Source organism: Ochotona curzoniae, unplaced genomic scaffold (genome assembly GCF_017591425.1).
Source record: "Ochotona curzoniae isolate NIBS_2020 unplaced genomic scaffold, NIBS_Ocur_1.0 contig_430, whole genome shotgun sequence".
NCBI classification, from domain to species: Eukaryota; Metazoa; Chordata; class Mammalia; order Lagomorpha; family Ochotonidae; genus Ochotona; species Ochotona curzoniae.
Genome location: NW_024466219.1, coordinates 12,148,055 through 12,165,326, shown reverse-complemented (window position 1 = coordinate 12,165,326; position 17,272 = coordinate 12,148,055). Strand labels below are relative to the sequence as shown.

Here is a 17,272-nt window from a genome sequence, read left to right as displayed (position 1 = left end):
GTTGGGTCCGTCCCATGCCCTTGGAATTCATTAGATGTCTCTGAATGTTCCCAGGGTGTGGTGTGTCTTGACCCTGATGGGTCTCTTGGGACCTGTTTATGAACCTCTAATACCTGCTAGGAACCCAGGTAGACTGTGTCTTCCCTAGACCTGAGAACCTGGACTGTCACCCTTAATCTTCTCTTCCCCACAGATGATGCAGCTGGGTCTCAGCTTGGGATGGCTTTTCCATTTACAACCTGTGTGACAATGGGATCATCTGTTCCCCTCACCACATCCTTCCGGCCAAATCATAACAGTGCCAGGGTCCCAGAGCCATACCTGGGCTCCTGTGGGTGAACCTAGAGCAGACTGCAGACCATCCTCCCCCATCTGTCCCCAGGGGGTGGTGTTAGTCTTGGCCCAAGTCAGAGCCAGGGTCAGGAGATCTTTTAAGGAAGTGAGTAGCTCTCCCCACCCTTCACCACTCAATAGCACCACAAAGAATCCACTGTTGGGAAAGTTCAAGACAACGCTAGCCATTTATTGATTTCCTATATTTCAAAAAAAAAAAAAAAGCAAATACATAATATAATATACAGGGAAGCTGGCAGGACCCTTGTGCCAACAAGAAGCCTCCAGATTCCCCATAGCAGCCCAGGCCTTCCTCTCTGGCCCTCCCCGAGCCCCAGGCTCAGTGGTCAGAGCCACCTGCTTGTGGCCAGGTGCACAGCTGGACAAGCACAGAGACATTCCAGCCCAGAAGTGGAGGGCTTGGGGTGTCAGTCTGGGTCATGCTGGAGAAGCTGCGGGCATCCAATGGCTGGGTCTGTCTCAAGCCTAGGGTATCTCAGGGTTGGGGTGGGGACAGGAGCCATGTCCGTGAACCAGCTTTGCTCTGGGGATGGAACTTGGTAGCAGGAGCCCATGGGGACTCACAACACTCAGACAGAGCCAGCGAAGTCTTCACCCCTTTCTCTAACATCCTCCAACTTCTCTCTCTGGCCTCTTTCCAAGCAACAGGAATAGGTGAGAGGCCCCCGGGTGCCCATCTGGTCAACCTGAGAGGGCACAAGAGGTCACTGGAATCACCATCCTGTCCACCCAGGGCACTGAGACCAGGGCCTGGGCCCACCTTGGCGTTGAGCCTGCAGGTGTGGCAGGATGAGTTGGGGGCTGCAGGAGTCAGGCCTGCCCAATGAGGAAGTGCATCCCCAGGTTTGGGGCTATTGGTCCCCCTTGTGCTTACTAGACAAAACTAAAGCCCCGTGCCTCCTCCTCTTAGGAAACAGAAGCTGTGTGGGGACAGGGCAGGTCACTGTCCCTCATGGATCTGTCCCAGGGTGCTGGGGCTGCCACCTGCCACAAGCTGGGGCTCCACACAGTTTTCAAGGAGTGTATTTCTATAGATTCAGCCTCCCATGTGGATCTTTGGGTGGGAGAGGGAGTCAGGTAGAACATTCCAGCCTGAGCAAGCCAGGGAGGGAGTTCTAGACGCACAGCACCAGACAGCATGGCTGATGGCTGGTCAGGGACACTGTGGGTGGACATGACTTTAGCTGCCAGGGGCTTCGCTCAGCGGTGGCTGCGCCTCCTAAAGGCACGGCCCCAATCTAGGTTTTCAGTCTGCTGTGGAGGGAAGTGGCCTGGCATGGGTAGTAGCACAGAAGTAAGGAGGTGGCAGGGGCTAAGGAGGAGCCAGTGTGGCCGGTATTGTGTGTGGAAGGACCTGGGTGTGGCGCCCACAGTGCCACGGGAGGTGGGGCTGGGATAGGGGCCTGTTTGTGGGTTAGGGACCCGAGTGCTGGGGCCTGGGATCCTTATACAATTTTCTTAAGAGGCCCCCTGGTTGTTCTTTTGTGAGATCCTGGGTTTCTCCATCACATCCCCTAGAGATGGATGGTGGGGAGCTGGTGGGCAGGTGCAATGGGGCCGCCTCCGGTTGGGGGTTGCTGGTGCTCAGAGACACACTGCTTTTCTTGGTGTATTTAAGACCCCAGTGCGAGTTGGCTTGGGACGCAATATAGGGTTTAAGCTCAGCCTTCTGCCATCCTCTTTCCATTACAAGTTTGTTCCCCTAGTCACCGGGAATGTGGAAACCAAACAGCTTCTGCTTGAATAGTTCTTGGACTTTGAGCACCACTTGGCAGTGTCCAGATCCCAAGATGCTCCCCACCAGCCTTGTCTCCTCAACAGCACAAAGCGAGCACCGTGGTCCTGCGCCATCTTCTAGAGCGCCACCCCAAGCCAGCGCCCTGCAGCCAGGGCGGCCTCATCAAGGCTCACAGATCTTCCCATGAGATAGGTGGCTAGCCTCCACCCTGCAATGCAGCAGCTTGGGGAGGAGGGGAGCCCCAACACCAGCTCCTCCTCTCTACAGTGGTCAGTTAGCAGCCCCCCTTATGTGGCCTGACTCAGGTGAGGACCCCGTGTCCTGCACCATCCATGTCCAGAACAATGGGCAGGTAACCACTAGCACAGGATGCTCTCATGTAAGTGGAAAGCACTAGACAGTCCTTGGACTGGCTGCAAGCCGGGCTGCAGCGGCACAGCTCACCTGGCTGCTGTAATTTGTGGTTACACCTCCAGGCAACCTTGAACACACACATGCACATACCATGCACACACACGCACTCACACACACATACACACACACACATGCACACACACACACACATATGCCACTTCTCAGAGGAAGTGGTATGGACATAATATATAAGCCCTATTAAACTCCAGAAAGTTCTTCCCTACCCAGCCTCCCCCACCCCCACTGCTTGCTAGTCCCAGCCCCCTCCCACACCCTCCCCCTGGAAAAAGAAGAAATCTAAAAATATTTCCATCTTCCACAGTCTTCGGGTTGCTCTCAGGGCATCTGAACTTTTCCAAATACTGCGCGGGATGGACAGAATGACCCAGCTGGCAAGGCCTGAGGTCTGCTCCGCCGGCTCATGCCTTTCTGGAAAAAGACAAGTCCTCAAGTCAGCTTTCGGAACCAGGTGCTCCAGTTGCAGGCAGGGCAGCCACGGCTGCTCCCCTAGTTCTCCCTCATGTGGGCCCCAAGTGTGTCACCCTAAGCCGGCTTAGCCCTGACCACATGCATTCCATTCCTCACCATTCAGAAGCTTGTCTGCTTCTACCTGCACTGCCACATCCCCTGCCCATCATGTTCAGTACTGAGTGCCAAGATGCTATTTATTAAGAATTGGCTGAATGTGGCTGGTGTTGTGGCCTAACAGGTTAAGCAGACACCAGTATCCCACACAGGTGGCAGTTTGTGTCCCAGCTGCTCCACTTTCCATCCAGCTCCCTGCTAATGCACTTGGGAAAGCAGTGGAAGATGGCCCAAGTGCTTGGGTTCCTGCACCCAGCAAGGCACCCAGAAGAAGCTCTGGGCCCTTAGCTTTGGTCTGGTCCATCTCCGGCTGTTGTGGCCATTTGGGGAGTGAACTTTCAGGTAGAAATCTCTCTGTGTCTCTTTGTCCCTCACTATATCACTCTGTCTTTCAAATTAACCAATCAGGTATCCATGAAACACTACAAATGATGAGAAAGCCATCCTCCTGGACCTCATGCCAGGCTGAGTCAGGAAGGCTGGGGTGGGGCTGGGTACGTCGTTGACCAAGCATTCCAGGTTATGCTATAGTTTGCAAGCCTTGGTCATGTAGCAGCTCTGAATCATCCCCTGGAAGTAAGCTTGCCCACACCAGGCACGCACAGACTGTAGAGTGGGTTATTAAAAGGACAAAGAGGAGGGCCATGGATGACCAAACTCAGAATGACACCTCCAGTGACTTGAGCTAGTCTTGGGGTAATCACTGCAAGCTCTGTGAACAGCAGCATGTGGGCTGTGGCCTTGCAGTGCACACCCTACACCACTGTACTCAGCACTCTGGCCCAGAACCTCTGCTCCAGTGTCCCCAGCCAGCTGCCTCTCCAAGGTTTCAGCCTGCCAGGCAACCTGCCAGGTCCACCATTGCTTTTGTGTCCCAGGCCTAGCCCCTCTTGTGAAGTCCGGCTGAGCCTGCCCGGTGGTCTTAGAGGCAAACCTCCTCCCACCACCCCCAGCCCTGGGAGAGGTCACCAGTGCTTACCTGCAAGCTGAACTTGCACGGTAGCTTGTTCTTAGAACCGGGAGGTGAAGTTCCTGAAGCTGTTGGCACCAGCCAGGGTCCCCAGCATGTTCCTGTCAAAGCCGTGCTGCAAGAGGACAGACCCTGTGACACATCCACCTGGGTTGTGTGTGTGTGTGTGTGTGTAGGGGGACTGATGATGCTGGATGCTGTGGGCCAGGAAACTGCATTTCCCCCATGTCCCTGGGGCTCATGGTCATGCTCTGATCCATCCCTACAGAACTATATCAGGGCTAACAATGGCCTTGCTAAATATGTGCCCAAACAGGATGCTGTTTAGCCCTGAGCTCGCACAGCGAGTGTCGTCCCCTGGCATGATGAGTTGCCCACTTGCTGTTGCAGACACAGGAAGCAGGGTGGCAGGGTGCAGCCTGTGCTCTGACTTTCAGCTCCCTTGGAGCTCCTACTGGAGCTGGAGCTGGAGCCTTGTTCCTGGTACACAGCAAGTGCCCCAGCATGCTTCTGAGCAAAGGAGGATGGGGTCCTGTAAGAACAGCTATAGGCAGGCCTGGGTATCCTGCCGGAGCAGGGCCCTACAGGAGGAGGGGCTCCAAAGCTCTTGTTACATCACCTTGCTCTTTCAACAGTTGCTTGCTGGCTCCTGTTGGACTTGGCTGGATTTCATGGAAAGAACCCAGGAGCGAAAATGCCTGGATCCCAGCCACACCCTTGCCCTGCCTTGGTGAAGGCAGACAGATGTCTTGGACACTAGCTCCCTATTCAGCACAAATGGATGTGAGCCACATGGCCTGCCTCACCTGTGCCTGTGACAACCCGCTTTGTGGTATAAAGGAAGGCACTCTGTCTGCTCAGCACTGGTGGGGGTGGAGTGTTGGGGCCCAACAACACCTCACAGTGTAGCTGGGATTGTAGCAACTAGGACATGGCTCCTGGGGTGGCCCTGGGCCTGCAGTGATCTCTGACTTTGGGGGTGTAGCCTCTCAGCTAGCCTGCCTTGCCTGTCTCTTGCCAGTCTTTTGGTCTAGCCTGACTATGGCATTGCTGGAAGTGAACATGGGGTTGTCAGGTGCCACTCGCAACGGCCTTCATCTCCTCCTAGACAACCTTGACCACAGAGGTTTCATGAGCCGCCTTGATGCATGCTCCGTGCCCAAGCGAGGGGCCTGTTCTACCTTTACCCCAGGGTGACTACCTGGGTCTTACCCCAGGTTCCATCACCTGCACTCCCCCATCTCCTTCCACAACACACAGGTTTTTGTCTTTTTTGTTTTTTCTGCTTGCCTTTCTGCCTCCCTTCTTGCCCCACCAAACAGTGGTCTGTGAACTCCTGTCTGCGCAGCTGCCTCGCACCGTGTGTTCAGGTTCCATGGGGCCTCCCAGTCTTGTCAGCAGTGCCTTCGGGGTTGCCAGTGCCTCTACTCCTCCTCATTATCCAGGCAGCGCTGGAAGCTGCTGTCCACTTGCTTCTCCTTGCCAGGCACACTGCTTTCTCTTTCCTGGATCTTTCTTTCTCCTTGGTCCCCTCTTCATGCTGCTTGCCCTTGACCTTGCTATAGGAAGTACCTCTTAACAATGCCTCCAGGTTGGGGTCCCATACCACACCCACCTGGACCGCCATCCAGGTCCCAAACCTACCCTCTGTACATGGAAACCTTCTTACTCTTATTCCTCCCCACAAGAGCTGCTCGGTCTCTCCCCACTGGATCTGTTTCTGCGTGTAACAAGCCCCAGGTAAAAGTCTGCAGAGGGCTTCTGCTCTGCGTGTCTCTCCTGCTTCCTGTCATTGGCTACCCTTCTCTTTGCACCCTGCATCTCAGCCCAGTAGGTGCTGCTGCTGTAGGAATGGAAGTGCCGGTCTTACAAAGTGAGACCTGTGGAGGTCTCTTGTGCCCAATGGGGCTGGCAGACATTAAGCACAGAGAGGTACAAGGGCCACCCTGGGATGCTGCAAGAGCAGCTAGGGCTCAGTGTCTTCTGCCTTGCTCCCTGGCATGCATTTTGTCTCACTAGGGTTGATTCCAGCATGAGCCCTCTGCCCAGAATGCTGCAAGCTCCCTGGTGTCACAGGCAAAGCATGAAATCTTTGGTGTGAGCCTGAAGGGGTTGTGAGCATCCAGCCCTGAGCTTCCCAGGTCCCAGTAGGATAAGGCCCTTTGTCCACACTGTGTCCTAGTTCATCCCAGAATTATCCAACCCCAGGCCTCCTGCTCCAGGCCTGGGGTTCCTCTGCCCTCCTCATACTCAGCACCCTTTCTACCACTCCCAGCCCGGAGACTTGGGCCAAGCATTGATTCAGTTCATTGTTGTGGTACAGTTCGCTTCTCAGACTCTGCCAGCCTGTCTTTCCCTCCCTAGTCCGCAAGGGTTTCAGAAGGGGCAAAGTAGGGATCTATTGCATACTGTGTGGCTAGGCTGTGATGAATGGTGGGCCATGGGTTGATTAAGGGCAGGTGGAAAGCACATGTATGTGGAGAGTGTGCAGGAGGAGGATGATCGGAGGGGCCAGCAGTGGGGGTGCTTACCTGTCTGAGGGCGCCCTGAAGCTCCTTATTGGACCACATGTCGGACAGAAGGAGTCGGGCAGCTTCTGCAGCCTTGGGCGAAGTGCTGGGTAGGGTAGAAACAAATTTGAGGGGTGAAGTTCTAGGTAGCGTGATTAGGTAAGCACTTCCCCTCCCACTTAGGGGTACAGGAGACGGGAGCCACACTGGGGTGCATTAATCCCAGTCATGGTGCGGTGGGCACAGTGCTGGGCCCTACCCATCTGGAAGTACTCCAGGACACTTCCAGGGCCAGGAGTGGTTCCTGCAGCTTCTTTCCTGAGAAAGAGTCTACAGAGAAGGAAAGTTCCTGCTCAATTACGGCTACTGCTGCAGCTATTGCTGACCCTCTGAAGACCAAGGGTCCCTCCACGTCCCTCTGTCTTCTCTGGCAGCTCCACAGCACCTCAGCTTGGGGGACATCTCTCTCCTTCGAGCCTCTCTTCTCTGGACTCTCCAAGCCCTCTCTCCCTCTCCCCAAGCCTTCCCCAAGGGTGGCAGGCCAGGCCCATGCACCTGCTGCGGCACAGATTGACCACATTGTGCAGCATGCTGGTGGTCAGGTGCTGCTTGGCCATCTGCGGCTGCGAGGTCATCAGGTTCCTCACGGTGTAGCAGGCCGAAGACAGGATGTCTTCCGAGTTGCTGGTGTTGCCCGTGTGGCTGGTGAGGAGCCTGGTCACTTCTGGGAACACTTGGTTCCCTAAAGAACAGAAGGTTGCAGTCAGGGTGACCCAGAAGGTGTGAGGGGTTCCTCTGGGACTGCCAAGCTGGGCTGACCTCAGCCTGGCCCCAAGCAAGCACTGACTTGCAGCTTGGGAGCCCCAGCTGGGTCCTGGGCAGACCTGCTCCATTCTTTTCCCTCCTCATGCTCCCTGTGCTGGGGTCCCGCTTCCTCTCCCCAAATGCCGGGATGGTTAGCAGCCCTGGGAAGCAAGGGGGCTTGCCGTACTCTGTGTGCTGGCCTTACCCATGGCCCTATGTAGCACGGGGTGGCGGGACATGTTGCTCAGCAGGGAGGCCCCCGACCGCACCACATCTGAGTTGCCCGATTGCAGCAGGCGGGCGATTTGGGGCAGGCCCTTCTCCTTCAGCCCGATCAACTGGCTCATGCCACTGGACATCTATAAGAGAAGGATACAGGGAATAGCTAGCCTTTCCATTAAGCCCCATGGCAGCCAGCAAGGCACAGGCTGCCCCTGATGGAGAAGCCTTAGGTCTCTTCTGTATAGCGTTGGAAGCCCCGGCGGAGACACGGAAATGTGCCCACACCTGGGTGCACCTGTGCCTCCTCTTCCTGCTCTGGGCTAGCCAGGAGCTCCTGAAGATCCCATTCTGTAGGAAGTACTGCTCACTTTTGCCCTGGCCCTCTGCTGCACAAATCCCTCCTGTTCTAGGTGAGGCTGAGGAATACTCGGCTGCTGCTGGCTCTGAGCTCACTGCTTGCACACAGTCCAAGGGCTCTCCCTCCTCCCCTCCAGCTCCAGCTCCACAATGATGCCTCAGTCCCTCCTCTACACCTTCCTACATGCAGACCTTTCTCCAGCAGGTCAACAGGTGGGAGACTCCTCCTGCCACAAGCATCTTCCATACCCATCTCCTACCCAGGCAGAGCCCAGAAAGGTCAGCAAGCAACATGGCCAAAGGATGAGCTGGGCCCCTGGGCCCCATGGCGATGGGTCCAGGAGGTAGGGGAACCAAGTCTCCCTCCCCCTCCTCCACCCACCCCCAGCCTGTCTGGCTGCACAGTGAAGCTCTCTGTGTCCAGGAGCTCTGTGCAGATTTAGACTAGGGTTGGAGCAAGGGGAAAGGAACCCGGACTTGAGCTGGAGCCCTGGGGAGCTGTGAGAGAGAGCTGCACAGCTTACCAGCCCCTTGCTGGCTGTCAGGTTCTGCAGAGCACCAGCACAGGCCTCAAGAGTGGCGTCTTTCTTGCTCTTGCCCATGAGGTTCAGGTAGGTGCGGATGGCATCTGAGTGGTAGAGCCAGCTGCTGCCCCTAGGGTTGGCCTCCTCCTCGGGGAGCGGGAAGTCATAGTTGTTGTTCTGAAAACCACAATGTGAGAGGACAGCTTGACTAAGGGACGAGCCTGGCATGCTGCCCCACACTTGCCCTTCCATCCCCACAGTTCCAGTTCCCAGTACTGGGGAGGGAGGACAGGGGAACGGGGAGTTCACAAGGTGGGGAAAACCAAGGCCAGAGTGAGGCTATGGTTCTGGTTGTCCCCAGTCATCAGGAGTAAGAGAGAAGATGGGAGTGACTGTTCCCATAATTCAGGAAGACACACTGAGGGGCTGGCCTGGGCTCCCACAGTCCCAAGAATGAACATTAATCTGTCTGCCTGCTACCGGGTCACAGTACTGGCATGACATTGGCCCCTTGGACTGTCTAGTGTTGGGTGGTGGTGGCTGGCCAGCAGGTGATGCTTACCATCATCTTGTCGCTCTTGTTGCTGAAGCAGCCAGTGGAGGACTTCTCTGTGTAGGCATTGCGTGCGTTGTACTCCAGCTGACGGTAGCGGGTGGGCACCTCGGCATCCAGGCGGTATGAGAGGTTGTGCAGGATGCACATGCAGTTCTCCACAGACTACGGAGCGAGTGGAAGATGCCCTCAGCCCCGGCCCAGCCCCTACCATGCCCTCGGGGCCTGGGAATGGCAGGTGCCTGCAACACACTTGGTCTGGAAGTCTCCCAGGCAGGTTTTCGGGACCTGGCTATGTCAGCTCTATGCCTTCCTTGCTGCATGAACTCAAGTCTACACCTTTGCAGGTATCAAGGTCCCTTGGCTATCCCAGGGAACTAAGCTCACCTGTCCTGTGGCCACCATCGTGTCCTGCACCTGGATGCCCCTCGGCTGGGCTTTGGCTGCACTTTGGGCCCATTCCCTGGCTAGGGGACACACAGACAGTGCACACCTGAGCTGTCGAGTGTGCCAGGTCTGAGAGAGTCACAGAGATGCCCTTAGTGACTGCAAGCATGGCCATGGCTGCCCACTCACCTTGTCATCGCAGCGGCTGGCAGCCACGCAGTTCTGCACGTAGGCCATGATGGCGTCGATGAGGCCAGAGTAGTTGCGCATGGCCTGGCGCCCTGCATCGGCCGAGCTCAGGTTCCTGTGAAGGAGAGGAGGGTGTGGGAGAATGGAGGGGAGGCAGGACCCATACCAAGGAGGGTGGAGAGGAGTGCAGAGACCTGCAGCAGCATGGCTCAGGGGAGTGGAGTGGAGGATGTAGGTTAAGGTAGGAGGAGGAAGAACAGAAGAGGAAGGCCAAGAAAGGAAGGCAAGGAATGTCCTTTGGCCAATGTGGCCAGGGCCTACTTGCTGCCCAGTGGGTCCCCAGGCATACAATGTTTGTGTCTGGCTCTGCTGCAGCTGACAGGCATAATCCCCTCCCTTGCATCCTCCTCCCACCTTGCCACTCTAGTGGCCACTTGTCCACCTGTCTTCTCTCTGTTGGGGCAAGAAGATGCTGGGGGTTGTAACAGCAATTGCAGAATGAAGCTGAGGGTTTTGGCTGGGGACTCAGTGCAGATGTAGGCTGGTGTAGGAGGCTGGACCCTTACTGTTCCCTCAGTCAGCTCTGCTGCCCCATGACCCCCTTCATCATTCATGTCCCAGTTTCTCTTCTCTGTGGAGGCTGGCCGCTGCCAAAGACCATCAGGGAGAGGTGCAAGCTGTTATCCTGCTAGATAGGTACACCAGCTGTACCCCCCACGTGGCCAGACCCCAGGAACCCCATTATAGTGTGTGGGACCCAAAAGGGGAACGGCTCCACAGCTTCATTTTCAGCACCAATACCCATCCCTGCCCCCAGCCTACAGTGGCTTTGCCACACCCTGGTGTGGAACTCAGAAAACCTTGGGCAAAGCAATGCCATCTTTATGCCAATGAACAAGGCAAAAAGCTTTAGCAGCACAACTGGAAAGTGACTCATGAGCAGCCAATCAGTGTACTTTGTTTCAAAGAATGCTCTTCAAGACAGCACAAGAATCACATTTTTCTGGTGGTGGTGGTGCGGGGGGAGGACCATGGTTGGATCAGTTTGAGACTCCAGAGGTAGGTGTTTACATGTCTTAGTCATAGTTTGTGGCTACTGCACTCCCTTGGAAGTAGGCAGCAGGGTCCCAAGGGAAGTTAGCACTGCCTGGGCCCCCTTGTTCCAGTGCCAGCCCCTACAGCCAGTGCCAGGCTATAGGTTATGCCCTCTGCCCTGGCTGGATGTTGGCAGACAAGCAGTGGCCTGGCAAGGGTCTGCAGCTGGGGCACAAAGAACCCATGCATCCTCCTGCCATCTGACCTCAAGCAGCCTGTGGCGTTGAAGAAGACCTCGGGGTCCACCACGTCCCGGGACATGTTGCTGTTGCCATCACACCAGCCGGAGAAGGGGATGATGACGCGGTCAGCCAGGACAGGCAGGGCGTCGGCCACCAGCTCCTCCTTCAGCTCATCGGTGGAAGATAGATTCCAGAGCAGCCCTGGGAGCGGGGCAGAGATGGTCAGCCCCACACCTGCCAGGCTCAGGAGAACCCAGGGGCTGTGGGACACAATCCCTCTGCGCGCTTCGGGGCAGGCCTATTTTGTCGAACCCATTATGTCCAGCTGTGCCAATAGTCCTTGGCAAGATGTCCCAACCAGACTGCAGGCTCTTTGGTGGGGAGGGGGATAGCAGAGTTCTCTTTCGAGGTGAGAATCATGCCCCTGGAAAGGGCTCAGACAAGAGCTGAAGGACCAATGCATGCAGATGTAAATGCTGGGACCTTGAATCTGCCAGGCTGCTTTTCACATGCAGGCAAGTCCAGAATACTGATCTATTGTTATTCTATATGGCTCATCCTCCCAGTCCAATCTGGGTGGTTTATGATGACTTCTCTTGCTCATGTCCCTGCCATGAGAGCTCAGCACAAAGGTAGGTGTGGACCCCTGCACCCCTCAGCCTGACTTTCTCCCACCAGACACCAGGATTCTGCTTGAACATGGGCCTTCCTCCTTTCACTCTCCAAACTCAGGGGACCACCAAGAGTGGAGGTGCAATCCACCCAGGGTATTCAATGGGGCACCATGGCCCACACCAGTGCCACCAGGCCCCCAGGCCAGCTGTGGCTTGGCTCATGCACCCCAGCCTCCCTCCATCCCAGCGCTCCCTGCTGGGGCATCCTACCAGTCAGCTGCTTCTGAATCTCGGTGTTCCCGGTCTTCCGCAGCAGGCTGACGGCCTCGCGGATCCCGTTCTGCCGCCGGGTCTCCAGCTTGTTGGTGTTGCTCCTGAATACCAGGTTGCGCAGGGCACCTGCAGCTGCCTGCTGCACATTCTGGTTGGGACTGCGCAGGAGATCCACCAGTTTGCAGATGCCACCCAACTGGTAAACCTGGTGGGAGAGTGGCCACGTTGCCCAGTCAATGGAGAGGAGGATGATCTGCTCAGGATCCTCTCAAACAGGGGTTTTTTCAGGGTTCCCTAAAATTCTACCTTTAGTTTGGAAGCTTCCAAATCAATCAAAAGAATTAATTAGCAGCAGATCATGGGAATCAAGTGGGGCCAGGGGCACAAAGGTCTGGGTTCATATTCTAATTCCCCAGGTCCTAGCTGATCATCGGCAAATCACTCATCATCCCTGAATCCCATTTTCCTGTTCTGAGTGCTATGGTGAGGAACAGATGGAAAGTGGACATAAACACGTTTCAGAATCCTGAGCTGAGAACTGGTGTTGTGGTATGGCAGTTTCAGCACTAGTTTGAGTCCTGGCTGCTCAACTTTCAATCCAGCTTCCTGATAATGCACTGCAAAGGCAGCAGCTGGTGATGGTTCAAATACATGGGGTCCTACCATCCACGTGGGATACCCAGAAGCTCCTGGCTTCAGCCTGGCCCAGTGCTGGCTGTTGTGGCCATTTGGGGAGTGAACTAGAGGGTAGAAGCTCTGTCTTTCCCTCTCTGTCTCCGTCATTTTGCCTTTCAAATAGATAAAATAATTCTTCAAAAAAGAAAATCCAAGCATAACAGCCAAACAAAAGCCAGTTCTTTGGGAACTCTTGTTGTTATGGTACACGGTTGGATGCAAACTAACCCTGGACTCCTTGGAATACACTTAGATCATCACACCCCTGGGCTAAACACAGGAGCCCAGAGGGGTCCTTCCTGGGGATGCCAGCAAGCCCTGTTTGCCACCATGAGAAGCTGAAGGATGGGGAGCAGTGGTGCTCTTGATCGGAACTTGAGAAAGGGGATTTCTGATGAGCCCATGGCCATCAGTGAAGACTGGGAAATGCACCTGCTGAAGTCTGCTTGGCCAGAGGCACTGGCTTGGCACAAGGCTAAAGTACCTAGCCCCAAATATGGGCAATGCCCACTCCTTGCCCCTGGCACCTGCGGAGAGTCAGAAAAAAACTGTAAATTCCATCCCCTTCCTCCCCTTGCCCTGTGTAGAATCTGGCTGCTATGCCCGGGTCCTGCCAGGTCCACTGAGGGCAAGGGTGGGTAGCTCTTTACCTGTTGCTTGGCAGATTCATCCTGGAAGCAGGTGTGCTGAATGAAATAGGCCCCGATGGCCTGGTACTTCTCGTCCTGGGAGCTCAGGTATTGCACAGCTTTGGGTATGGTCAGCCCACTGCACTCGATGTCCTCACTGCAGATCCTGACAAGGCCAGGCAGGAGCAGAGGGGCGAGAGGGCGTGATTACAGGGATATCAGGTGGGTGGGTTCCCTGCGGAAGAGCCTCAGAATACCTCCCTGCATAACCTGGCTGGCAGCCAGCTTCATGTGTCCAATGGCAAGGTAGAACAAGGTAGCCCCAGGCCCACTTGGAGAGCAGCCCAAAGGGACTGAGCCTCTGGGGTGTGCCCACAGGATGTCCCATGTAGGGCTGGGCTGTGGCAAGTCTTGGTCATGGGCTAGTGTCACAGCAGGTAAATTATCTCTGTCCCATGGAAAACTCTGCCTTGTCCATTAGGGACATGTCCACCCACCCTGCCATCTCTCATCTGTTCCTGCACTGGACAAATGAAAGAGAATGGCTTGAGTTCATCCCTCCCTCCAGTCCCATCTTGCATGCATGTTTTCACATCAGCTCCTTCCCATCTTCACCACTTTCCTAGTGGTCATGGTCATTCTCACAGGATGATCAAGGGAACCCTTTGAGCTCTCTTTAATCAGATGGGTGGTTCCCAAACCCTGTTCTCCACATTGTTGGTTCCCCAGCTTAGACAGCAGCAGTTTTTCCATACTACAAGGCCAAGTTCAAAATGCTTAGGCTGAGAGCCAAAGCCCTGAGTTGGGTTTAACTACAGGAAAGGCTGATAGCCAGAAAACCAGAAATGTCATGTTTTGATCCAACAGTTGGGCACTCCACTGGTCTTGTACAATTCATAGCCTCAGCAAGGTGGTGGGGTTGGGGAGCCTCAGGTCCTACTGGAGTTCCACATCCACGGAGCTTCACAGGGAAGGGGAGCCCTGTCTGGACTCCCTGGGAGTGGGGTCCTAGGTGGCCTTTCCACCTGATCCTGCAAGCTATCCTTCAGCGTGTACAAAAGGAGTCCCTTTCCATCTCTGGTAGACTCTGCTTTGCCACAGTTGGTGCTCAATAGATGCTCATGTTAGCTACAGCAACCCCACTGCCTATCTGGAAAAGGTGCCCCAGAAGCAGGGCTGTCTGGCCTGCAGTGAGGAGAGCCCCTGCCCTGCATTGAGAGACTGTCAGCCTGCACCTGCCAGTCAAGGGTCCTCTCTTATCACTTGTCCCTGCCACAGCACACTGACAGCCCTACTCAGGGGTGGCCCATGTCCCTAGGACAGAGGTTCCTTAATCCTTCTCCAGCTCACCCTGAATGCATGCCTCTGAGGAGACAGGCCAGCAGGGGCATTCTTGCTACTGCTCAGAACACTCTGCACCTGTGCAGAGGAGCTCAGGGTGCAGAAGAGCATCGTCTGCATGGCTCCGGGTAAGTTACTCAATACCTCTGTGCCAGCCTAGAAGCAGCTGCGATGACTACTGATTAATATAGCCCATGGTGTGGCTTCTGGTCAGCTCTGGGCTGTCCTGTAAGTGATTGTGGACATGCAGCAGGTGCTCAGAGGAATGTTTACCAAATGAAAGAATGCCAACCCTCATTAGGTGGTGACACAGGATGCGGGCAAGGTTCTGGAGCTCTGAGTCCTGAAGGGTGTGATGTGTGACCCCCATCACGTGCTCCCACCTGCTCTCTCAGGCTCCCCAGGGGTCTCCTTCATGTGCACTTGGCTGCTCTCCTGGATGCATTTGTGGGAGGATATGTGCACTGTCTCCTTAGCCCAGGATCATGCCCTTGTGGTCATGTCCATCTGTTGCTTCCATCCTCTGGACCACCTGTCTGATAACAAAGCTGATGACACAACCTAGACCCACTGCCTCCACTAGGACACATTCCTTGGCTCTTTGACATGGGGCTAAGACACAGCCTCCCCAGCACCAGCGAGTAGAGTATCACTCTTGCCTGGAGGGAGCCCTCTTCTGGTGTCACTGAGTCAACAGGTGTGGGCAGGGCCTAACAAGAACAATGAGTGTTTCTACAGCTCCCAGGTGAGGCTGAGGCTACTGGTCAGAGGAACATACCCTGAGAATCTGGTTTAACTAACCTTCTCACCTTCATCGTTTGTTCCTCACCTGTGACCTTCAAAACCTACTTGAATGCCAGGTGTGAGCTCTGCCTTCACTTGATGCTGAGAACTCCATGAGGCTTTGAGCCCAGCATGGGACTGCAGCTGCATGCCTACCATCTCCCCAGGCTTCCTGTGCAGGTGCAGCCAGCCCCACCCAGCCCAGCCCAGCCCAGCCCAGCCCAGCCCAGCCCAGCCCAGCCCAGTCCAGCCAGCACTCACTTGGAGCTGGCCCTTGAGTGGCCAAAGGACAGGTCCTTGTTGCAGGAGATGGGGGGCACATACACTGGATCCTGCTTGGAGGTGCAGGAGGGCGGGCGCACAGGGCACTTCTTGGTGGTCTTCTGGCCACTGCAGGTGCTGTAAAAGCTGTAGCGATTTTGACTAGTCTTGTGGCCCTTGCTGCCTAGCGTGCCCTTGCGCAGGGTGCCCCGTGGGTCGCAGTAGAGGTCAGGCTCACTGCGGCTGGCCTTGATTTTCTGCATGAAGCAGATGTCGCTGCCCGCACCTGTGATGTTACAGTTTCCCCGCTGATACTGGCGGCCCCAGTTCTCCATCTGGCTGTAGGAGCTGAAGCGCCTGTTGTCCGTCTCTCGCTTGAGGGTCCCATTATAGATCTGGCCAGGGAGAGGGAGAGAGGCTCAGTTGGGGTTCTGGACCAGGAACCCTGCAGCTGGCTGGCCACAGGACATGACCCTTGCCCAACTCCTATTACATACAAGGGCATATAAGAGCAGCCCATGAGAGTAGGAGGAGCTTGGGCCATCATCACCCCAGCTGCAAGGGTGCAACCATTGTGGGACAGGAAATCAGCTGAGTGGATTGTATCTGTGATGCGTAACACAGAACAGATGAACATACCCTGGAATAGACAATCCAGAGTGTGACGCAGGTGGGAGGCATGCCTGGTTTGAGGAACGGTGTGCAGTTCCGGGAGCAAAGTCAAGTGCAGTTCTAAGTATGGGCTGTAGTTGGACACAGGCTCCAAACTGGAAGCAGGTGGGGGCCCGCAGAGCAAAGGGCAATTGAAGCAGGACACTGGGATCTGAGATGTGTCTCTGAATAGTCACCCCACGCTGTTCCAACCCCGGTAGCTTCAGACCCAGTCAGCCTTTCTTGATCACTGAATTCAGAGCTTGGGAACTTCTATGATTTTTCTGCCTCCCCATGCAGACAGGTGCCTCCCTGGGAGTAGTGGAGAACTCCCAAAGGCCAAAGAGGGACAGTGACCAACCAGGTTCCTACTTGTAGCACTCTGCCACAGGGAACAGCAGAGCAGGGGTGCCTAGATGGCTGGAGGGACAGGGCACTGCAGAGTCAGGTTTAGGGATGGGGGAGAGGAGCTGGGCAGAGATCTGACCCGGCAGGAAAACAGAATGGCAGTGAGGGCTCTGGGTGAGCTAGGCTGGGGCGTCGGTCCCCTAGGAGGAGCCTGGGTGAGAAAGAGTCCTGTCCGAGGAAGCCTGACTTTCCCAGGAGTTTGCGAGCTGGTGGGTCCGGCGTGCCGGGACTTGTTCTTGTAGTACAGGCTCAACCCCAAAGATGTCTCCACGCAGCTGCTGACTTGGGACTCGCCTCTGCTGGGATGAGCCATGGCCAAGACCAGCAACCTGGTGCCTGCCTGCCCTGCCCTGGGAGTGTGGAGTGTGTATGTGTGTGTGTGTGTAGAAGAGGTCATTAGGCAATTGGGTAATTCCCCTCCAGACTGGCTCTAGCTGCACAGGCCTGGGGAGAACTTGGCCTTCAGCCGGACCCTGGTGGTAGACAGCAGGAAGCAGTCCTGGTGCAGGTTGCTGGAGGCCTGGGCGTCAAGCCACCTATGAACTGTGGCCTCGAGCTGTTCACCTGGGCCAGTCATCCCCACACACTCAGCTATGCACTCAGGCAGCCAGTTTGCTCCCCCAAACTGGGTCACAGCAACTGATTTCACAGGACACAGGTGGGTAGGTGGGTGTTGGGAGAGGCATACATGGACAATGAGCAGACAGAGGCAAGGGAATTGGGCGGTTCCCTGGGTCCTTGGACATGGTGTGG

The 17,272-nt window shown here is 55.7% G+C and overlaps 1 protein-coding gene across 2 annotated transcripts in view; it reads right to left on the bottom strand.

Moving 5' to 3' along the window:
- Positions 1-4,069: 4,069 nt before the first annotated feature.
- The window catches only part of PKP1 (plakophilin 1), a 35,425-nt gene continuing 22,222 nt past the window's right edge, over positions 4,070-17,272 (bottom strand). Inside the window, exons 3-13 of one of the 2 annotated variants that reach the window (XM_040985215.1) lie at positions 15,461-15,855; positions 13,097-13,241; positions 11,769-11,976; positions 10,908-11,085; positions 9,608-9,722; positions 9,041-9,196; positions 8,479-8,655; positions 7,581-7,734; positions 7,127-7,313; positions 6,593-6,677; positions 4,070-4,176 (exon numbers count right to left, since the gene is read on the bottom strand). In XM_040985215.1, coding sequence (XP_040841149.1) covers positions 4,102-4,176; positions 6,593-6,677; positions 7,127-7,313; positions 7,581-7,734; positions 8,479-8,655; positions 9,041-9,196; positions 9,608-9,722; positions 10,908-11,085; positions 11,769-11,976; positions 13,097-13,241; positions 15,461-15,855 — 1,875 coding nt within the window. In that variant the 3' untranslated portion in view covers positions 4,070-4,101. Of the gene's footprint in view, positions 4,177-6,592; positions 6,678-7,126; positions 7,314-7,580; positions 7,735-8,478; positions 8,656-9,040; positions 9,197-9,607; positions 9,723-10,844; positions 11,086-11,768; positions 11,977-13,096; positions 13,242-15,460; positions 15,856-17,272 lie in introns of both variants that reach the window. The other variant, XM_040985214.1, reaches the window with a different exon arrangement.